At 45.0% G+C, this 24,456-nt stretch overlaps 1 protein-coding gene across 1 annotated transcript in view; it reads right to left on the bottom strand.

Annotated features, from left to right (window-relative positions):
- The window catches only part of tafa3a (TAFA chemokine like family member 3a), a 49,245-nt gene that overhangs the window by 936 nt on the left and 23,853 nt on the right, over positions 1–24,456 (bottom strand). Inside the window, exons 2-4 of the mRNA XM_037490922.2 lie at positions 19,187–19,299; positions 3,658–3,807; positions 2,919–3,043 (exon numbers count right to left, since the gene is read on the bottom strand). Coding sequence (XP_037346819.1) covers positions 2,919–3,043; positions 3,658–3,807; positions 19,187–19,298 — 387 coding nt within the window. The 5' untranslated portion in view covers position 19,299. The remainder of the gene's footprint in view (positions 1–2,918; positions 3,044–3,657; positions 3,808–19,186; positions 19,300–24,456) is intronic.

Below are 24,456 nucleotides of genomic sequence, written 5' to 3'. Positions count from 1 at the left end.
CGTTTCAGGAATGAGAAGACGGCGAGGCGCTAGAAGTCACATGTACAGTAATGCAAATAACATAATGCTCAATGATTTATATGCAAACAGGGAATATATTTATTCATGACGACACACTGCGGGCGTTTTCATGAATATTAATCTCAAAGAAGCTGTTTGCACCGCGCTCACTTTCAGCAGAACACTAAACATCGTCTCTCCTGGGTTTGAAAGTAGAACACGAGTTACTTCTCTCGGTGTTCCTGTGGCGTGGGACGCGCTGCGACACACAGATGAAGAACTGTCATTCAATTAGCAGTTAGTTGGGTCCCACCAGTTGGACCAGCGAGGGGTTTACCGCACACCATCGCTCCTCCAGGCAACACAAATATAACATTTTTACACAAACGCACATTTCTATGCCAAGAGCTGCGGCCGAAGACGCGGCGTCTCGCTGTTCCGGGAGCCACGATTTAATTTTCACTTTCATGTGACAATCCTCGGGAAGCCAATGTGAAAGCGAGCTGCAGGCGTCTCGCAGGCAAACAGTCATGCATTAGGAGGCAAATGCTTTTAGAGATCTTTACTGCAATAATCAATCAATAAATGCTTGGTGGTGATTGTTGCAGACATTGTTGAATTGTTGACTCTGTGATTTCAACGCTTTCTCATCATAAAAGAAACAGATATGAACACGATTTTAATTGCAGGTGCCGCGTTGAGACAGAATTCCACCTCACAAGGGAGAAGTAGAAGACATGCAATTAATATATATAAATATATATATATATATAAGTGTCTGCATCAGAGTAGTTTAATGGAAGCAATTAGCCTGGCGTGGCGCTGTGGATCGTCACTGTGAGGACTAACGGTGAGTAAACAGACAAAAGGGGGGCAGATCTTGATGCTTGAGCTGCTTCCGGATGAGAGACCACCATCAACTGGTCAGCTGTGTAATGGTTTGTAATGTCGCTCTAAATTGGAAAATGTCATGTCAGGTCAGCCTCAGGCCGAGTCCGAAGGAAATTTAAAAGCAACCAAAGCACATCAATCGTCTCCAAAATGAAAAGAAAAGACATGTAGACGGACACGTCGATTGTCATTGGTTAGACTGAGTGCAGCTTCTGAAACAGCTTTTTTAAAGCCTCATTTATTGCCATGCGGAGGTGCAAGCGTTTGTGATGGGTGTCACGGACAGCGTTACACCGCCTCATTGGAAGAATGGAAATATGTATTACCAGACAAGAGGTGCAGTGACGTGTTAAGCAAACTCCTTTTTGCACTGGACTCATTTATTTCTGACTTCTAAACCCCCGCTGCAACGGTTCCAGGGCCAACATTTTTTGGTGCAACTCCTAACATTTTAAAATGTTTAATTATGGCCTTCATAATATAATTAGTCCGTAGATTGTTTCATTATATTTTTATATAAAACCCTTTGTGGTATTTACTTGCAGTTGTAAAACCCTGCGGATTCTGGGTAGCTTGGTTATTGTGTTATTATATTCATTAGAAATGTCAGGCTTGTTCCCAGTGTTTCCCCCTCAGACAGCTTTCCATCAGCAGCCCTCAGCGCACCCGGAACAAGCAACGGCAGCACCTGTCAAGTGGGAAGGTTCTGTCTCCTTCTCCGGATCTCGGAGTGAGCCGGAGCTTCCAGGGTTTATAATCCCTGACATTAGCAGCACGACTACAAAGGAACAGCAAACAACGTGGAGGTGTGCGAGAAGGAGCCTGCAGGCTTCCCTGATCTATTGGTGTGACTTCATCACGAGGTGAACACCGTCGTTCTTTTTCAGCCAAACCACCGCTGGACGTTACAGAAGAAATCATTTTGAGGACTTCACGATGTTCTGCGCTTACCCTTGATTGATGAACCATTTCTCTTCTCAAAAGAGCTCGAGCCCCGTTTTTGTTCATCAGAACGATGCTAACGGAGCAGGCGGCTCCTCCAGCGTACACAGCCGGTCCCTGGCTGGCTTTCTGTAGGAGCCGGGGGGGGGGGGGGGGGGGGGGTTTCATGGGCACGGAGCGACCCCCGCTGACTACCAAATCAAAAACGGAGTGGAGGTCTGTGAAGGTTCTACTAGCCACCTGGAGCCCTGCTTGTCCGCGCCTCTGTTGCTGCTTTCCTGCGGCCGCGTGAGACGCCATGAATTATTAACCCGCTAAAATAAAAAGCTCTCCTTCGTCCGTGCCTCCTGAATAATGGAAGAGGCGGCTCAACTACAGGCGTTTGTGGAGTCAAACACTCGGCTGTGATGGATGGCTAAGGGCCCGCTGTGCCCCCCCCCCACCCCCCCTACACTGCCCCCTTCCATCCACTTCAGGTCCTTCACACCCTAAAACCCAAAACACGCATGTGGATTCATCTCATCCTGTCCTGCCTCAGCACATCCGGCCTCCTGTGGGGGTTTTGGTTTGTTATTTGATTGTATTTCTTCCCTTGCCTGAGGGGGGGTCAAAGGTGAGACCCGACCCTTCATGCTGAGGTTAAGAGGATGAGATGAAGACGTGTGAGTTGGGTCTCTGCTTGGAAGATGCAATGATTTCCAATGGGTACCAATTAACTGGTACAATCACACCGATTATTACAGAGGTGATGCTTTCCAATCTGTTCCAAGTAGTTGACTTGTCACATGCCAAAAACATCATTTCTATATTTATTTGATCCAATTCAAACTTAGTTCATGATATTATTCATCATATACGTTATAAATATATTCCTATATATATAAACCCCAAATCTCCTCCAGACATGTCCTTTTTCTTTCTTTGTCATTTCAGTGACCCTTTTATCCAAAGCGACTTACAACTGCATTTAACCTTACATTTTATCTAACACTCCTCCACTATTCTAATTATCCATGGCCCTACGTTGGCTCATAATAATACCAATTATTACGAATTATTCTACCAACTCTGAAAAGGAAACCCACCTTGGTTGTCTTAACTTTGTTTCCTGTACTGCAGCTCCAGCCTTTGAGATCTGGCAGCACTTTGCACTCTTCCCCGTCCATGCAGGGATGCATCTGGCACCACCACTTCTGTGCAACTATGGATGCTGTGAAGAGAACAAACCGTTACAAAGGAAAGGAGGAAGCTATTCAGGACGTGCTGTTTCAGAGCGTAGCTGGGCTCTACTAACTCTCCATATACATCCAGGTGATGGAAGAGGACGTCCTTTAATTACTGCCAGGCACTGGAGATCTGTCAGTCTCCCCCCCACTGTGTTTTCAGGTCTGAATTACAGGGAGTGGGTCAACGCGTAGGCAGTGAGTGCTGTGAGCCGGGCGGGGGGGGGGGGCTGTGTAGTGTTAGTGTGTAGGCGGGGTAACAAAGCGCGCCGCAGAGGGTCCGAGGAGGCCCCCCCCCCGGGGGCACGAACGGCCTCCCGTGACATTTCTAAAGGGAAAACAGGGCTGTCAAAATCGGAGGGGTTCCCTGTCGGAGCCATTACAGTGAAAAGTGGGGATAGGGATCGATGGACCTGTGACTGAGGGGGGGCCTCTGACACGACATCCAATGACCTGAGGCGCTGCTCCCAACAGACGGAAAGGGGCCGAATGAACACAGACGAATCCCCTCCCACCGCGGCTCGGGTTGGACGGCGTTGTTCCGCCCTCGTCACGAGTCGGTCGCACATCGTTACCACAACCGATGAGAAGCCCGGCGTACCGTCGACACACGATGGAGCCGCTCTCGTCGTTCCCGCCACCTGTCCGGGGAAGCAGGAGCACTTGACGGTCTGGGATCGCTCCTCGATCTTGTTCTTGTTGCAGCATCGGTGGGCAGCAATTACCTCGCAGGTTCCCGCTTTCACGTGAACTGGAGGCACAAACGCACACAGCGGTGAGAATGCATGTGACTCCGACAGTGATTCCATTACAGTCTTTTCTTTCTATGCACACAGGTGACATTCATTCGTCAAGGAAGCGTGAATACTACCACACACACACACCCTGCCTGACTTTGAACCCCGGAGCGCCTCCCCAGGTCTCCTTGAGACTCGATGCTCTGACCCTGCACCCCAACCAGAGGATGTAGAGGATCATTCATCCATTGGGATGAGACTAATTTACTAAATAGTAATAAAACATCAAAGACACCAATACTTCTAGAAAATGACTTGATTAACATCACTTAGGAGCCTATTTACTCGGAGAAACATTACAATATCAGTTACAAGGGCGTTGTTTTCTCTCCCATTAGGACGGGTCAAACATCAATAGTGCTCTCTGTTTTATATGCATTACTTTCCTGCGTAGACTCATCACTACTGTGAGCTTGTTGGTGTATTTACACAAAACAATCAGGGGGAAAAAAAAGCATTTGGAAAGTTTTGACATTCCTTTCAGATAAGCCTTAATTATGTCTGTAAAGATTTTCAATTTGGAACTTGACTGGAAAATGGATTGCAGCGAGCTCCCATCTTCCCATTAGCAAGCAATCCCGAAATCTCATCTACAACATTAAAAACATTTTGCTTCCAATCAATAAGGTGCTATTCACATTCCCACAAAAGGCAAGACAACAAGTGCAGATTGAGTGCTTTTGACCGAGCAGAAAGTTACTGATGCAAAAACAGGTCAGGCGCCAGATGCCCTTGGTGTGATTGTCTTTAAGCCACGAGGCGGGCCCCCGATCAGAGTTAATTTCAGAAGTGGGGAAAAGGTTGAATAGAACATTCAAACTTTGTTTAAGAGGTAGACGGACAATGGACAATCACAAGAGGTGCAAAGACCATCGTTGTCAACAACCTGATTACGGAGGAAGGGCGAATCAGAAACCAGGACAGCAACACAAACCCAAGCCTGAATTCCACTTGAATCAGCTGTAAAAAAAGCAAAGACGTCATGGGGGAAGCCTTCAAAATGTTCGGCGAGTCTTTTGCTCCCCGATCGCAGAGGAGAGAGGGACTCGGGGCTCATTAAGGTGCAGGAGGCGGCTGTTCGGGAGCCGCCCGCCTGGAAGGAGCCGCTGATTAAAACCGGAGGTCGCTGACTCCGGGCCGGCGCCGCGTAACGCCGGGCCCGCCAGCCTGGCCCGTGAGGTCAGAGGTCAGCGGCGCGGTGGTCGGACGAAGCTGGTAACGATCCATGCGAGGAAGAAACAAACTGCAGCACACTCTGGACTTGGAAATGGAAAATATCTATCTATCGATTCCACTCCATTCAAGCTACAGCCAGGAGATGGTTAGCTGTTAGCTTAGCATGAGCCACTGTAAAACACATCCGTACCAAATACAAAAATGAGGCTGTATTTTTGTCTTATCTTTGAAAGAAAAGTCCAAAGTTCCACATAAGCTTCCAATCCTCCCAGACACATATTTGTCAAATGTAAAATATGTCATAATTATGGCAAATGGTTCCTAAAGGGTACTTATTTGTTTCTAAATGTGTAAAGGGAGCCTTAAAAAAAGGGATGAGCTTACTCCCCCCTGCCTCTTCTTTAACATATTAGATGAATCCTTCTTTAACTGTATTATAATTGTTTTTGCATTTTAATGTAGATTTTATATTTGAGAATCGGTATCATCCGCGTTCTGATTTAAACCAGTAGACTACTAAAAGGATGGCTCTTAAAAAATATTCACTTGGCATAAAAACAGAAAAATGTAGAAGCATTTCAGTGGCAAGAACATTTTATGAATAATTTAGAAAACCCTCTGGGCATATTTGACACAAAGCGAGGTGTTATATTTTTTATATTTACGTCCTTTCAGTCAAACGTGCACCAAAACCGCTGCAGCTGCGAGCTGTTGAGAGCTCAAGGACACTTTGACTTCGGTTGTGGCAACATTGAACCTCTGATTGTAAAATGGTCTGTAAGACCACCAGGGTCAGGCTGCCCCCCCGCCTTCACAGCACGAACCTTCACACATGTGTGTGTGTGGCTCACAACACCTGTGATCAATACATTTCTATTAAAGCACTTAGGGCTGTCATCACTTAGAATCAGCAGGCAGCAACACTGGGGGAGAGCTGAGAGACAAAGAGAGGTGAAGGGACAGGGGCCACTAATGAGAGCTGGCATTAGGCCCGACTCCTCAGCCAATCAATACCACTCTGAGGCCCAGCACTCTATCGATCCCTGATTGATAAATTCCAAAATGCCACCAGAACTTGCACAGAGCTGGAAAAAAAGAGGAAGAAATCACCTTGTTCTTCCCTTGTCTTTAAACAAATAAATGTATATCTGCTGTGCATCTGTCACATCTGGTTCAAGTTGTCAAATGTATTTGTTTTAGAGGTTTTCTCGGACCATTAAAAGATATTTGTGTCATATTAGTTTAGAAAAGACTAGTTCACTTGCATGCATTTCTTGCATCTAATGACAAATGACTTATTGTATTGTTATATTATTTGTTAAGTTATCTTCATTTATTCCCATATTGCACAAAAGTCAAATTCCTCTATGTGTAACATATGTGGCAATAACGTAGCCGCGAAGTTGTGAAAGACAAAAAAACAGACAAATCCATTTGGAATTTGTCTGATAGAATCATTTGAAATGCGGTGGATGGATGAAGCCAACGCGTCCTTCAGAGAATCCCCTCCTGGTGTGGTATGAAGGGACTACAGCTACAACTACAAGTACAAATGCAATGAAAGAAAAAGACGGAAGCTCAACTCAGCAAGTGGTGATTAAATGAAATGGATGTGGGTCTTTCTGACAGGTATCAGCCAGTTATTCATGACCCTGCTGGGTTTAAGTTGCTGTGCTTCGGTCCATCAGGAGCCGCGTGGATCGGCGGAAAGAAGAAATTACAAACCTGTCCTGGCGTTCATGTGGATTTACAAGTAAGACTTTGCAGGGTGTGGATCCTCTGACGGATGGAGAAAAAAAGACAAATTGATGGATGCACTCTCTTTTCAATTTACATAATCTGGCGCCCGCACGACTCCCTTTGACACCACATCATGTTTTTTACTAAGGTGATGACAAAAGAAGGGCAGAGTGAAGGAGAACCATGGCTTCATTTTACATTTGGTAGGCAGTATGTCGTCGTATGTTTTACATTCCAATACTTCTCCCTGAATGAGAAAATGATCTGTTGATTTCAACCAGTCACCCTCAATAAATCAACTAAGAGATATGATTACAATTAAAGCATTGATTACATGTAAAAGTCATCCTAAATACTGAAGGCAACATGTACTTTGCAAAAAGGCATTTTTTTAAATGAATTTAGTCCTAGCAGAGAAAGTTCCACTGCACACCAATTATATAAATGCATTGATCTGTGTCCCGTTGTCCTTATCAAGGAGCTATTGGAGCGGGTTGCTTTCAGTACAACGTTCAAACAATGGATCCAACCTGCCGGTGGGGAGGCGTCAACGCGCTGCTCCAACTGTCAGCCACATGACCGGCTGCATCATCCTCACCCGGCGGGTCGTAACAGAACGCTAAACACGCCGAAATCTGACATGAGTCACGCGTCACACATAATGCATGGAATGTTATGTATGTCCAGCATTCTGTTTCTCAAAGTCTATGTTTAAGTCCTAAAAAGAGTTTGTCACTGGGGTGAAATGATGCATCGATTCCTGGAATAGATTCATTTTCTCTGTGCAACAATTTTGTTTAAAACATCATTTCCAAAACACATCATTACTGCAAATTTCTTGAATCATAACTGACGACATTTTACACGATAGGCTGCCACTGGCAGAGTGATTGAAAAAAGAAATAAATGATAGGATGAGTATGAAGATAAGAAGAGAAAAAGAACCATCATCACAAAGCACCTCGCTGGCAGAACCTCTGGTTTCAGCCTGAGAACCCGATCAACACGTCTTATTTCACAGACGACGTTCCAGCTGCAGGCAAACGGTGGCTTCCTAGAAATGATAAACTAAATGTGAACACATGTGTTACCGGGGACAAGGGAAGTCCAAAAAGGACAATCATCACTGAAACACATAATTGTCCCCATGCGGCTGCCAGGCAGCCAGCGAAGACACAAAAGACCCGTAAAACCCACTACAAATAAAAGCAAAACCCATACATTAAATATATGTCATCAGACTTGGAAAGTCCTCATAGATAAGCATCAGAGTTACATCATTGTCTTCTGAATTAGTAAGAAAAATCTAGAATAACAAGTCATATCTCAGGATTGTTTAATTCATCACAAATCCAGAATTGTCTCTCTGTCTTCAAGGTGCTGGGTGGACATCCATGTTTGAACCAGCAGAATGTGGATGACTGGTTACGTAACCCTCAGGCAGCGAGGGAACCGACACCGACGCCACTCGGACGCCACCAGGACAACGCAAACGCTGAAAAGGGCGAAACGTCGTCTTTAATGACTTCATTTTGAACCACAGAGCAATCAATACGCAGTGAATCCCGCTGTCAGCTGAGTACACTCAAGCACATCTAGACTTCTAACCAGGAGGCACAGCTTCATCGTGTCATAATCAAACCGCTCACACAGTCGGCTGTAAAGGACCGAATCAACAGCACCAGAGGTCACATCGCCAGCTTCAGGCCCACGAGGAAAGAAAGAGTCACAGCATCCCAACAGCAGCAGCCCCAGGGTCAGAGGTCGCAGGCCCGAAAAACAGTAGTAGTGATTAAAACCATTATCCATTTGGGCTGACTCCTGAGATCCTGTGAACACAATTACCTGCAGCACCTTCTCCAGGTCCAACTGAGCGCGTGATGCTTCAGGACCACAGCTGCTAAACTCATGAAAAGGAGGTATGTGTGTAATAAGATAAAAGTAGAAATCTAAAAATGTGTTTACTAGTGAAAGGCTTAAAATGAGGCTTCAAACTCACCGAAGACAAACTATTATTGGTTTATAATTCATTGCTGCCTGCCGAGGATCATGGAGACCAGCGTTTAATGGGATTAACATATTCAGAGGCTTCACTCAGAAATCAGACCCAGCGAGAGACACCAAAATAAGCCGAGCTTCAGTTTAAAGTGAAATCCCAGTGTTTCCCAACCTGAATGTTGGTGAAAACTTAACGATACATCTCGTACGGAGAGGGTCATGTGATCGGTGATGTGTTCGGGGGTCACTGGGTGGTGTTGGGTTCTCATCTCCTGCTCACATGATGAACGACGTCGTTACACCTCAATACGAGAACCTATGAACACAAATCCCAGATGGGACGTGATCCACCCAGTTGCTGCCTCTCGATAACAGCGATCGCAGCGCTAATCCTGTCCACTGCTCTGAGGATCACAACGTTTTGAGATGTGTTTTATTCTCCCAGGTCTGTTTTCTGGTGGCGTTTTAATCTCGGCGCCACCGAGGACAACCTTTGTAGAGAGAGAACACAGAAACAGATGAGCGGGCCCTGACATTCCCAGGGTGGATGCTTTAGCGCTTTAGATGAAGTCCATGTCAGTACCATTCATCTGGCTGCCAAGATGTTAGAGCCCACCACTGACTGATCAATTGGATCCCTGCAGGAATCACACAGCTTCATGAGGGGAAGGCTGCTGCAGTTATTAAAGCCGGAGAAAGACTCGGCGGCTCCGACACGGCTCCTCGTTCTCCAGACAGTCGCTGGAAATGTAATTAGGGAGCCATCGTAGTCCTTTTCTCACTTCGTCACGTGTGATTTTCAGTGAATAACACTGTGTGCGCATTTTTTCGTCGTCTCATCTAAGAGGCCTGTTCCGCATTTTCCTCATCATCCGCTGAAGCGAGTTCACAGTGATACAAGCAGCCCAACACACGTGATAACATCTGGAAAACAGAGGTTTTTATTACAGAATAGGTTCCATTGTGAAAAGGAAAACCCGGCTACATGTTATGTCGTTCTTGTCTTTGCCGTTTCATCGTGACTCCCGATCAGCAACATGTGCGTTTAAAACAGGGAAAAAATAAATATTTTATCTCTCTCGCCCAACTTGGCAAAAAAATGGGTTTGTTTTGTGATTCGCAGTCAGTAGCAAAATTGATTTAAAATCAACACGAGGCCAAAGGTCGAGGATGCGCTGCGGGGAATGTGTTTGACTCACATCCCACGCGCAGATGAAGCAACAACCTTTGACGCGTCGAGTCCGGCGTCCTTTAAAAGCGCCGCAGACGGAGCTCCGTGGAGCAGCGTGTTAATGGGGGAGTGTCTCGTGTGCAGCTCTCGTCGTGCACCCACAGGCGAGCACGTAGGGAAGGCAGAACACGTTCATGCCTCAAGGATAATAATAAGGATAAACAATAATACAACAAAAAATGCGAGGGGCAAATTCACAACGACTGGACCGCAGCGAGCTGAATTCATCATGCGTTGTGCATCACTTCAAACGGCGCTCTGCTCCTCTCAAGGTCAAAATCAGCGTTTTTTTTTACAGCAGCCTTACAGCGCAAACAAGCCCCAAATGAAGCAGTGCAATTGACTTTTTTTGCAATAAAATGGAAAAGTGTAAAGGGGGCAGAACAATGGGTGAAAAAAGCGGGAATGATACGTTTTCAAACTGTGACTTATTTGATTCTCAATGGAGCTCAGCAGCATAAAAAGGGGGAATTAACACATTTTTTTTCAATTTTTCTAATTGAGATTAAACTTTTTGCTTCGTTACATTTCCTACAGCACAATGTGTCCTGATGCAAACTAACAGTGTCCTAAGATTGAAGTATCCAAAACCTGGACCAGAGGCCCCTCCCTATTCAAGTAGGTGGCTTTAGTTTCAGGGGAGGGTCACCTGATGGCTCCACTTCATTCATCTATTGCTTAAAGCAAGCTTTGGAATCACAGCGCGCATGGATGGATTTTCAATGACACAATGCAGCAGCTTCAAAATGACTGCTTTTGTCTCCATGAAGGCAGACGAGAAGCGCAGCATCCTCCTGGTTTCTCATCGGACCCCCCTGCTGGTTATGTGTCATGCAGATGCCACGTCTCTGCCCATGGTTTTTATCTGGAGCAGATCCCAGTGCGGCCTTTGTTAAGGACGGGGAGGCAGGCGGGAAGGACCCAAACGCTGACTCTCACGAAAAAGACTTTGATATCAATCAAAATCCCAAATGTCACGAGGGGAAAAAACACCGACACCATTCACCACCAGCGTTCATGCTTCAGACTCCACACTAAGACCTACGTACACGCAAACACCACAACATGCAAACATGCAAACACCACAACATGCAAACATGCAAACACCACAACACCACAACATGCAAACATGCAAACATGCAAACACCACAACATGCAAACATGCAAACACCACAACATGCAAACACCACAACATGCAAACATGCAAACACCACAACATGCAAACATGCAAACACCACAACATGCAAACATGCAAACACCACAACATGCAAACATGCAAACACCACAACATGCAAACATGCAAACACCACAACATGCAAACATGCAAACACCACAACATGCAAACATGCAACGACGCGACAAGGGGCACAATTCTGTAACAATGACCACGATGGCTCCTCCTTCATCAGATGGAGGATTAGTGGGAGATAACATCAAATGTAAAACAACGCTTAAATACAAGGAGAAAGTTTTCCTTCAAATTGTCTTGGAAAACAATATTATCTTGTTAGCGCCACCGACACTGATCCCCCGGTGAATAGTGGGCCGCCCGTGGACACCATTAAAGGAGCATCTGACCCGTCCTGCCCCTGACAGCTCGATACAAATGTTCCTTTTTTTTAATGGACCATCTTGCTGAAAATATGTCGACAAACCTGTTAAAAGAAAAAAGCCATTTCAGGAGAACTCCAATGGTTCCACCCATTACATTTTATGCTCCAGTCCATTCACATAAACTCCGTGCTCAGCCTTGCTGTTTTTATGGTTCACTCCGGAAAAACCCGGCGGCGCGCCTCATTCCTGAGAAGGTGTGAGCCAGAAGGCAAAAAGTCACGGAGCGCAGCCGGAAGATGGAGGCAAGCAATTGATGTAGTGCATTTTAGAAGCTTATATTTCACTTTATTCAGGCGGCATCCAGCCTCCAGTGAATAACTACCCGGCCGTAGCCTGGCATTACTTTAAAAGAAAAAAGGAAACCACCCAAGGCTGAACAGCTGAAGAGTCTCTCTCTGACTTCCCTCTGAACATCGCCTGACTACAGATGAGCACTCAACGTCTGTCAAGATTTATATTATCACACGGCGTGAGAAAGAGGTTTCGGGGGACATTCGTTAAGGAAAATGAATTATATTCAAACCTGTAACAGCAACTGCTAAGGAATCAGCCTTTAAAGAGGACATTCAACTTTCCCGACATGTTCTCACACATCTTGAAATAATTCTATTTTCCAATTTGGAGACAGATGGCGAGCTGTTGGAACAAGTTACAAGTACCTGCGAGAGCCAAAAAGAAAATACCTAAGATTCACTTTAATTGATCACGATGATCGGAATTTTTCTCAAAGTTAGCCGTCCGAATATTATTCTTCTGCTCAAAATTTATTTGGCAAAATCAAGACAAATGGGCCCCAAACAGAACAACAACAACAACAACATGTTGCAGGATGTAAACAAGAAGTTCTACGTTGCCACAGTGGTACTAGTCATAGATCATAGATCATAGATCATAGATCTCTATCTCTGGACCACAAGTTCTATAGTGGGGACCAGGTCTCTTTTAACAGGGTGAAATATAACAGTTTGATCCTCCTCTTTGATGCATTCAACTTCTCCTTAAAGCACATGGCCGCAGATCTTAGCTTTTAAAGGTTCTCTCCAAATGATGGGGCACAACTTGACTCTGGAACCAATCAGGTCCTTTGAATCCAGCATTTAGCTTCAACGTGAAATACGTGGGAGCTGGAAATGTTCAATGGAAGTAGAAATCAGAGAAGCAAATGTGTAATCTACGATTTCATGCCAGAATGCATGCTGCTACTAATTCTTTCACAAAAACTTGAAAAAGGTTGAAAACATTTTTGGGGGCATTGAAGTGAAACCATGCGAGGAAGCTGGAGGACTCACCTCAGTACCAAAGATTTCTCACAGTCTTCTTCACAGTTTTGGATTTGTGTTTTCTTTACATACACAGCTAAACAAAACGATTGAATAATGAACCGCACACTCACACCATGTCTGGGGAGGAAATCCTTCCCCGTATCATTTGTTATGATGTCATTTGTTTGACAATGGCGCCCAAAACGATATATTTGGCCGCTGGAGAGTGTTATAAAGATGTGTTAAAAGTCCGTATTGACAGTCAAAGCATCCGTCAGCACTGAACAACTCTACACTCTCGGTTTCTTCATTTTCAGGCTGATTCTGTGGATTCACAGCTAGTCCTGATTAATCCTTGGTTCATAGTGATATTTACATTATATATACGCAGAAGACGTTAGATTCTAAATGTTGGATTCCTACAAATTGTTTATTAATGTTTGTAACAGTGGACATGTCCCCAGCATTAAAGGAACAGCGTGATTCATTTATTTCGTGGTCTTCTGTCTCAATCACCATGGCGATGTGGGGGTTAATCTGTTACACTTTGATCTTTATTATCTTTTTAACGTTTTGGTTTGTTGTCGGATCAGTTTGGCTGGACTCCTACGGTTTGCTTCTCTCTGGGTATACTGTTACTTTGGTAATATATATATATATATATATGTTGTATTAAGTGCACTTAGCGAGAATGAGCAGCGAGAATGAGTGGAAACAAGGGGGCGGGGCTTAGAAATACTTGAGCCAGCAGAAATCAACACATCAGAATAAATAACGTGTTGACACAGAAGACAGAGTTTTGTCATCACACACTCAACTGAAGCTAATTGAAGAGCGTTATTCTTCATTCAAATATTAATATAATTACCCATATAAGAAAGAGGGAAAGGGTTATCTAGAATGTTTAGTTGATAATAATTTGCGTTTTTTTGCCGCCTCGTGGTTTGTCGTTTGTACCCTGAAGGAAAAAAAAAAAAATACCATCAATTATCTTAGTGGCAAATAAAGTGCTTTGGTAATGTGATTTACATTAATGAGCTCCAGTGTCGATCCGACTGCTTCCAACGTCACGGCCAAGACCCCCTCATGGAGAAAAATACAGATAACTGCTTTTCTGTGAAGAACTACACACTCATTTCTGGTCACGTGAAGAAAGTTTCTGATATTTCTCTGAACTGCTTCTCCCTCCTTCCTTTAAAAATGCACAGCAATACCAGAGCATTAGGAACAATATGTTTGAAGCGGAATGATACTATTCCGTTTTATGATCCATAAATTAAAATAAATTACCGGTTCCAAAGTTAATGTTATGTAGCAACATCTGTAGAGCAGTGAATCACCATCCACCAACAAATGAACCGCTTCAGACATCACAGGTTCACCGGAGCCTTGGAGAGGAGACGTTGGCTCCTTCTGCTGAGCTTCAACACGGAAAGACCAGCTTCAAAGTAAGGGCAGCCTGTTGGTTTATAAGAACTAATTAACCAGCATCACGTTAGTACTCAAATAATTATCACCAGGCTCTCCTTTGATTTCCATCAAAATCCCCAAATCCTCATTTTGGTGGAGTTTTAGAAAATAAAACGATGTGTTATAATATAGCGAGGAGTGATGGGTTTACATTTAAGGTGTAATTAGAGAATGGGTGGAGATATAAGACTGGAAAAAAGGTAAAGAGGGACAGAGGGAGATCCTACTTAAAGATGCTGCAAAAGTCGGTTTCTTTCTCTATTTTCTGTAAAATGATGAATTAAATGAATTTAGGAAGGGTCCACATATTTTTAATAAAAATAGTCAATCAAAGCCAAAGCTCATGCTGATTCCTTCATTTTCAAGATGAACTTCTACCATATTGATATTTAATGAAATCATATATCATCTACTTCACCTTTGGGTTAAACTGAGAGCACCTGAAATGTTGGTAATGTTACCTCACGTCACATGAAAATGGTACAAGTACACAATACGAGTGAATACCTTGACTTTGGCTTGGCTAACCTTCTGTTCCAGCTTTACTAGAATAATGCCCCAAAGTGCATTGCGTCTCCTCAGTCTGTGTGACGCTCTAAATAAATAAAATAATTACGATGCACAGCGAGAGACAACTTTTCAGTACAACATTTTTAGCACAAAATTCGAGGTAAAAATTGAGTTTCCTTATCTGTGAACAGTCTCCTGTTACGAGCACACTCAATGGTCCTTTTACAGTAAGCAGCACACACTGATTAGTGAGCTTTGCAGGAGGTTTCTATGCAACTTCTAAACATAACCCTTCAGATATTCTTACAAGGGCGTCCTGGTTAAGATCGAAGCATTAAAATCTCACTTCCTAAAGACATTGAATCAACTTAAACTGATACCAAATCAAACAATATTGTATCAAAACATGCATTCAGTGTGCAGCTCGCACGCCACGCGTGAATGGGTGTGAATGAGTGTGAATGAGTGTGAATGGGTGTGAATGAGTGTGAATGAGTGAAGCTGTAGCCTCCAACTTATCAAACGTATTGGATATTTAGGGCTGAAGGGCTCTACGGGGTGAAAAGACTAAATAAGGCGCTATTTAAAAAAAAAAAAAGTCCATTCACCATTCAAATGGTCCCATAATCCTGTTTTTCACATCTAGCATCGCTCCAAGCCAAAAGAGGAATCAGGTTTTATAAAACCACAAATTCCCCCCAAAAGTCTGAAGATGTACGAAGTCTCTGGTGTTTTTTTATCACCGGAACATCCCCCCAATGATAAAAAGAACAAGCTCGGGAGGAACTTTGATTTCCTTTAAAGCGCGTGAATAAAACTATTGACATTCTCTCAGCACACACACACACACACACACACACACACACAGACACTCATCTATACAGCTGCCATTCCGATGCGTATAGCACAGGACGTTTGATGGTTTTCTAATCTCGCCGGCTGCCACTGGGAGATGGCGAGCTGACCCCCGTCGCCCCCACGGCGCATCTCAAACAGACCCACATCTCCATCTCAATCTGCCTCCGTCCACAGCGGTGTCCTCCACCCGCTCTCCTCCACCCGCTCTCCAAATGTCACGACTGATGCTCCGCGGCCGCATCCGCACACGTCCCCCCCCCCCGGGTGGGGGCGACCTGCCGCGTTACCGGGGGAGGCTGCAGCAGGTTGTGAGACATATTAAGGTGGAAAATGCATAGGTCCATTTGCTCGGGATCAAAATCTTTCCCCCAAAAATGTTTTTTGCATCTGAATTTGCACGTTTAAAGGTGAAAGGTCACAGGCTTGTTTTGCGGTTGAGCTTAATTTATGGGATGGTTCCCCTCGTTGCTTTATTGCACCACTAGTCCTATTTTTTGTGTCCTGGTTGAAACTTGTAAACTTGGAACTGGAAGTGAAATAAATGGAGCAATAAGGTGCTGCTGTGGTGAAATACATTACTTCATTTTGTCAGTTTGAGGCCCCATAGAACATAAATAAAGTGAAATGTGGAAAGTGGTCTACCCAGTTATTTTTGCAATTTCTCTTTTAATAAATGTCATTGTTGAAAACACAATGGCTAAATCTACCCCTGAGCAACTCAAAGTTGGACCATCTGAAATAAAACTATTTTGTCATTAATCTAAGCCTTTTGACACTAAAATAATGACTCGGCTGCTACGTGGTTTTCATCAAGACCGATCAGCCATGAAAAGCTCTCTTTTGAAGCCTTTTTCTTCCATGCTGGAACACAGAATATAAATACATATATATATGTTGGATTTGACCCTTTATAAAACATTGAAAATTAAGAGGGAAAAGGGTTAAAGCAAATTTGCAGAGAATGCAGATCAGCTGGAGAATGAGTCATTGGAGTGAATCACATGGTTTTTGGAAAGTCTCCTCCGTAAGCAAATATGGAAATAGTCCTCTGAATTCAAATGAGAGCCAGTGCACAGTTCCATCTTATTAATTAATAAGGCCATGTGACATAAACCCAATGTAAACCCCAGCTCCAATGTCATTTGGTTCTAATTTGCCTTAATGCTCTTCAAAAGGACTTTAGGACCTGTGAACGTTGTGGAGGGTTCTCATCTCGAGAAGAGAAGGTTTCTGTGTTTTCCCTCGAAGGCACCGACCAAGAAACCACAGAGAGCTCCATTACTTTTTCTTCTAAATTGGACGAAGTACGATACAGTTAAAAAAAAACAAGCCCAAGCCTCTAAGTAGCTGAGTAATGAAGCTGCAACTTGATCCTGGTCACATCATCAATCTGGAGCCCATCGACGGGATCAAAACAAATTGCACGGCCAAAGGACACTTGTTATCGCGCTCCTTCTCTATCCGGACCCCCCCTCCCCCCCCCCTCGCACTGCCGTAACCAGCTAATGAATGCAGATGGTGCTCTGGGGGCTGCAGCGGTCTTATTACAGGGGTTATGTGTGCGCATTGTACACTCAGTCCATGGTGAAAGGTTCAATTGCCTCCATAAACTAAGGGGCTAAAGAGGTTTGTTTGCTGGGTCCACCTTGACTTGACCTCAGGGTCGGGTGGAGTGGAGAACAAGCTACTAGCGTTAGCCTGGGAAATCAGAGGGAAACAAAGGAGAATGCAAAGAGTGTGAAGGTCAGAAGTTATAAGTCTATTTAGAAAGAAACGTATGTTTTGATTAGATCATGGTCGGCATTCTCTTTTAATGAATCTACAGTTTAATTATGACGTTAAAATGTCATCTGTTTTACATCCCTATAGCCAACGCGCATAGAAAAATAAAACAAATCCTTTTTCTCCCATAATTAGCACATTGTAATAAGTTTAAATCATCAACCCAACAAAGAAACAAAGAAAGAAGCCAAGCACAGGGACTGCATGTCTGACGTGGCCTTATTATTCCCTAGTAAAAATGATAGTTACTACTACGACAGCTTTTTCTTCTTCTGACTTTGACCATCCACTTCTAATGTTATCAGCACCTTGTATACATGCATCTATGATTTAGTGACAATTACCAGGTAACCTGCCCTAAAGCAGAGCTCTCCTTAATGTCGATTTCACTCTACATGGGAGCATGTTCCATCAATGGACATGGTCCTCTACTGAAGACGCTGGAAACTAGTGCTTGAAATAGAAAGACTCAATGTTCACAACCCTTACTGAGGAAATACATCAAATGAGAAGTAAGGTCTGCAATGAAACTTCTTTTCTTGAGCTGGTCGTGTTGTTTTCAGCTAACGGGGCGATGTCCCTGCAGACAGCTGTTTGCTCCCCGTTCGTACCAACACGCCCGGGGATAAGGCCCCCATGAGGCCCCCATGAGGCCACCATGAGGCCCCCATGAGGCCACCATGAGGCCACCATGAGGCCCCCATGAGGCCACCATGAGGCCACCATGAGGCCACCATGAGGACACCATGAGGCCACCATGAGGCCACCATGAGGCCCCCATGAGGCCACCATGAGGCCACCATGAGGCCACCATGAGGACACCATGAGGCCACCATGAGGCCACCATGAGGACACCATGAGGCCCCCATGAGGCCACCATGAGGCCCCCATAAGGCCCCCATAAGGCCACCATGAGGCCACCATAAGGCCCCCATAAGGCCCCCATAAGGCCACCATGAGGCCACCATGAGGCCACCATGAGGCCCCCATGAGGACACCATGAGGCCACCATGAGGCCCCCATGAGGACACCATGAGGCCACCATGAGGACACCATGAGGCCACCATGAGGCCCCCATGAGGACACCATGAGGCCACCATGAGGACACCATGAGGCCACCATGAGGCCACCATGAGGACACCATGAGGCCACCATGAGGACACCATGAGGCCACCATAAGGCCATCTCCCCACTAACTTGACTTTGAAGGGTACTGTCCCCTGTCACACACACACACACACACACACACACACACACACAAGCCTACTTTTTTCTCATGAGATGCTTGACTCACATGGCTGCAACCTCACAGTAACATCTGTAAATCATCTGTGAGAAGAAACCCAGAGAAAGCTCAGCAGATTCTATCAGCTGGTGACCTGTGAGGAATCGGCTCTGATTATCTTCTCCCCTAACACCATACATTATGTGCAGTAATATCATTTAGGATGATATTATCAAACGTACAATTCAAAATGTCTGTTTTTTACTAATTCTATTTTTTTCATCATAAAACCTTCTTTAAAAGCATTAAACACAAACTGAAATAGTCCATCTAATGTCTCCACTTACACTCATTCGTTCAGGAAAGTTTTCTCAACAATTGTATTTTTGTTTTTTTATTTCCATGGTATTTGACTGAAAGCTCAACACAGCATGAATGAACATTGTGTTCCACAGGCTGTACTTTACCGATGTGGCTCCTGTGTGACGATGCACTGGACAGTTGTCCCCACAGGGACACCATACAGACGGTCAGCAGCAGCGCCCTTCTGCACACGCTCTGTAGATCCCTCTCCTGCATCCTGCAAGAAAAGACAAAGAGGAGGAAAACTAAAAATCACACAAACACTCAGGTGTGCAGGTTGGCTCACTTGGGCTCAGGCCAGCGAGCTCCCAGAGCTTCAGCTCGGCAGTCTGAGGAGGTCAATTATAGTAACTCCTGAAATCACAAGGCTTGGGTCAGCACAGCTTACCGTAGACTGAGGATTAAGAACCACTGCCAGGAAAGGCAAATAAATGCATCAACAAGCTGCAGCATCAGGGCCCAGTCGCACACACACACTCCTCTCAGCTCATTGTTATGCAGCAGGTTCACCATCGATGAACTTTGACACGCCAAATTCCTCCGTGGTGGGTTAGCGAATCGTCTTGACTGCTGACCTTTGAAGGCAGGGAGCAGTTTTCAGCGTATTAGCCGCGCCGCGCGATCCGGTTTGATTCAACTTCTGGGACGATTGAAATCCTCTCGATAACTTTGTGCATTGAACGTCCCATTAGCACACGTGCTAACGAGGCTTTTGATGTTGCGGCTGAAATCTGGAAGCCTGTTGCTCCCGTTCTGTGCAAAGTCTTATTTAACCAAGACAACTGCTTGTCTTTTCCCGATGGGAAGCCCTGCAAGCTTTCCTCGTGTGATATTTGTTCAAGACGAAGGCTGAAAGACGGCCGCTCGCCAAAAGTGTGACTTGGCAACCGTTCACAAACCCACTTCCATTCATAACACACAAATAAAGTCTGTTTACTCGCTCTGCCCCCCCCCCCCCCCCCGCAGTCATCTTGCCACCTGGGAGCTGAGTAATGCTGTTTCTGTGGTCCTTCTTAATGTGCTCAGCTGAGTGATCTTCACGTTCAGAGAGCTGTTGTCCAGTCATACGTCTGAGAGGCCTGTGGAGAGATGCAATCAGCCGCTCATCTTCTTGCCAACAGAACTGGGCTCCCATCTCGGGAGGAAGCGGGTCGCAAGTCACAGTCCTGCTCTTTCTGTACTCCGTATTGTGTACAGTATCAGACTGGAAACCATCGTAGCCACAGCGTCTCATGCATCACCAGCAGAGAATCACAGGGACCGTTAACTACCCTCGGTTCCTCAGGTGTATCATGAGATGCGAAGAAACGCAACAGGAAGACCTCACGGAGGAACACAATGCGCTCTGGTAAGAAATAGCCAGAAGTTCCTTTAGCTTCTAAAGTGTAACTCAGTGGTGGTGAAGTTCTCCTCAGGAGCTCACCATGAACACCATGAACATCACATCCAAGTTAAGATTAAAAAAAGACTCACTTCACAAACCTTTCAATACTTTGAAAAAGAAATGTTTAAGTTTCCCGCTTCTCTAAACTTATTTTTTTGCATTTATTACTAACAAGAAAAGGAGAAAACTAATAAACCTCCTCTGACAGCCGAACTCTGGGAATAATTGGAATTTGAGCTGTTGAGAATGAAATGTCTCGCGCTTTAGTGTGTGAGTTTCATTCCAAACAAGATTTAAAACGAGCGCCTTGCTGCTGCCGGCCGGTGTTCAGGTGGCCCGTTGGAGCTGCTTAACGGGGTAATTACTCCACCTGATGGATGCGGCACTGAGACCAGGTGGCTCATCACAAAATGGCCCGATCAGGTTAAATCTATTTTGCGACAAGTTCAGGCAGATCTTTACATGCTGGAGGTACACATTCACTTTTAATATGATATGCGGCTTGGATTTTAATATCATTGCTTTCTCTGCAGTATCACAACTCCACCTGTGCACCATTGAACTCCCCCCCCCCCCCCCTTCGAGAGGCAGTAGTGATTCACCGTGTGGCCCGGTCCGTCCTCGCTGTAACAGAACAAGCAGAGAAGTGGAGCGCGTCGAACAAGCCGCCCACGGCGAGTCACCAAACACCAAACACTGCGTTCCATGCAGCGCGCTGCGCGCACTCGGGATGTTTGGCTTCATAACGTCGCACCTTCGACGTCCACCTTCCTCCTCAAGTACCTGCAAAAGAGCACGTGGGCTTCCCTACTGCAGAACTCTACAAGATGCGGGGGGACAGCTGGTATTTCTGGCGTATTGTGTGTGTTGGGACATACTAAATATGTTCTGGCTGGCTACATAGTCCTCACTGGAAAGGTAGTTTGCATATTTGAGAGCACCAGAAGAGGCTCTTGGCAAACAGCCTTCATCACCGCACCCAAAATAAGTGATGAAGAGGCTTTTCCACACTGGTCCACACTTCTTTTGGACACCTAATGTGATCCTGCTGCTGGGTTCTTGTCAAAACTTTAATATTTAATGAATATTAACATTCAAATGTTCACACATGTGTAACTGAATATTTTCATTGTTGTTTAGTAAAGTGTTGCATGATGTGTCTCTGCCTGAAAGTCATGTCCATGGTTTTCAGTTAGTACACAAACAAAGCGTTTATATTTTTCAATGAAAATATTCAATTTTCTCATTCTCTTCATGAGTTCTTTTCCACCATAACATAAATCTTTTAATCAGCTGTATTCTTCTCTGTGGGTCATATCCAACAAGGACGAACCCAAAAAAACAAATCCAGCAGCTCCGAATGCTCCAACTCTCGGTTCTTCCTCTTCTTGCCTTTCAGTGGAGAAATGGGGCCGGTGAGGAAGAGGAGTGTGACACCGAGTGGACGAGCTCCAGGCGGCAAAACAACAACAACAACAACAACAACAACAACGCTGCTCCTGTCAGGCGTTGTTTACATCGCATTGTGTACCTCGCTGTGAACACGTTGTGTACCAGCATTACACTGACGTAGCAAACATGGAGAGTACATCATCACTTGATGTATTTGGCATTTATCAAATTATACTATGATTTATTATTATCATTCGGAATCAGCACCATCAAATGGAAACATTTTATGTCACTTCACCAATATTTATTCTGATTGAGAGCTAATCATTATTTTAGCTTAATGTGCCCTGTGTTGTGTATTTGTTTGGTGCTGTTGGCAGTGGAGACTTTAATGGACACAAAGCAAACTGTTTCACTTTACAGTGTTTTGACCACTAAGGGAAACTTTCACGCTTTGAAGGTTAAGGCATTAAAGCCGAATGATGAATCCATCGAGGGGAATGGCCCGTTTTTTTTATAGTGAATTTGCCCCCACTGGGTGTTTGTAACCACAAGTTCTGAGCAGTTCTACAGAAAATGATTTGCACATTTACAGAGCTGACTCAGAAGGCAAGTGACAGGTGAGCATCAGGCGGCCTGTCAGCGTCAGCGGGTCGGCCGGCGTAACGATGAACTTCTCCGGGAACGGTGCACGTCGTGAAATCAAAAGCACAATCAACACTGCAGCATGTGGCTCAGTGCAAAGTGTTTACAATGTGTATCATAGAATGATGGGAAACCAATGTCTCACATGTTTGCATTTCTAAAACACAGATAGTTTATATTTGATGTTATTAACTCAATCTCATTATTCTCATTGTTGGCCCATTTCCTACAAATCAAATATGCTCATAATACTGCCAACCATGTATTGGACCTTGTTATTAGACCAGTCACTGACAGGCCATAGGAACAAATCAAAATGTTAATAGTCACTTTGAATTAGTGTCACAACAAGCTTCCCCAGCTGCTGAAAGAGCTTTGGGGACTTTTATTGACACTTAATTTGTGTCTCAGGCAGCAAACATGCCGCCTTTCTCCTGTGAGACCTTTGGCCTCCTTTATAGACAACAGAGTACAAACGGGCCATTAAAGCATCATAACCCATAATAATAAAGTTAGTGTGATTGTTTTATGTTAATACCTTCAATGTCATGTTCTTATTTAAAACTATAGCCAACAGTTCTCTGCTTTAAGCGTTTTGAAGTTGTTCACTCATTAAATGGATGGGGGTTATATTTGACTCCTCCCCTTTCCTTTGCTGATCCGAGGGCTTGTGACCCGCTGCGTCCCGAAGACTCACTTTTGTCTGCAACACGCGATAATTGAACATCAACCACAGACACTATCGCAAAGGTCACTGCTCTCTGTGGTCAGGATCGAATCGAAGAACGGGTTCGTGTTGTGAGTCGGTGCGTTAACGATGTGCAGTGTGCTGCAAAACTACTGTGGCGTAATTCCCGCAGTCGTGTTATTCAAACAATCAATTAAAGCTCGCCCCACTGTGTTCCCAGGGACAACAGCAGCATTGGAGGACCCATTAGTCTGCACTATTTAACAACGGCTCCTCGACGTCTGCTGAACAAACGGACAATTCTGCCTCATGAAGACGGCGAAAGAAGCAGATGTTCAGAAAAACATGAACGACATGAGTTTCACAGTTGCATCTGGTTCAATAAGTCGCTTTATGTGACTCCCAGTCGGAGCTATGAAGAGCTGCAGCGAGGGGGGGGGGGGAGGGGGGCAGCGGCCGTGTTCCAGCATCCAACCCCCCCGCCGGGCTTGGCATGGTGTTATTTTGGAAGAGGCCGAGTGCTTCAATCCAGAAGCCAACATTAGGCTCAGACCTCTTTGGAAAGCATCCCCTCGGGGGTGGGGGGTGGGGGGGGGGGGGGGGCGGAGGCAGGGGTCACCTCGACACACTCGGCTAGTCCCTTTATCTGGTTGTGTCCCTCTCTATCTCTCCCCCCCCCCCCCCCCCCCCCCCGCGCCGTGGCTCGCTCGTGACTCATGGCGTGGCCTCGCAGCGTGTTTCCTGCCACGGGACACACGGCCATCAGATAGCTGTCCTGATGCATCATGGGGAGCCCACTGGCCTCCTTCCATTCAGCCCCCTTCTCTGCATAATAAAGCACGAGCTGCACGCAGCGACCTACACGTCCCGTCCCCCCCCCTCCCCCCCCCGAGGAAAAATCTAAAAGGAAGAAATGGATTCTTGATACTTTGCAGTTACATTTATATTCGTTCAGTTTCCCTTCAAAATGCAACGCATGTTTTTAGTCTTCTTTAAACTCCTTGAAGCGTAAAGCTTCCAGAATGGCGGTGCAGGTAAACATACCTTTGTGTTTGGATCCGCATTTATAAACAGTACCACTGTGACGTAGTTGTATTGATTTATACCGTTTTAATGTGTTTTATTACTTTTCAGAAATTTGCATTTTCAACACCTAAACAGGTTTGTTTAGAGTTTTCTAGGTCTTTTCCAGAAATGATTTTCTCCATCAGCAGTTCTGTTGTCATTTCTGATATTGAGTCAGTCACAAAATGCCTAAAATGCAT

This window comes from Pungitius pungitius, chromosome 8, assembly GCF_949316345.1.
Source record: "Pungitius pungitius chromosome 8, fPunPun2.1, whole genome shotgun sequence".
Lineage (NCBI taxonomy): Eukaryota > Metazoa > Chordata > Actinopteri > Perciformes > Gasterosteidae > Pungitius > Pungitius pungitius.
Note: the sequence above shows the minus strand (reverse complement) of the source record. Positions and strands in the feature narration are given on the sequence as shown.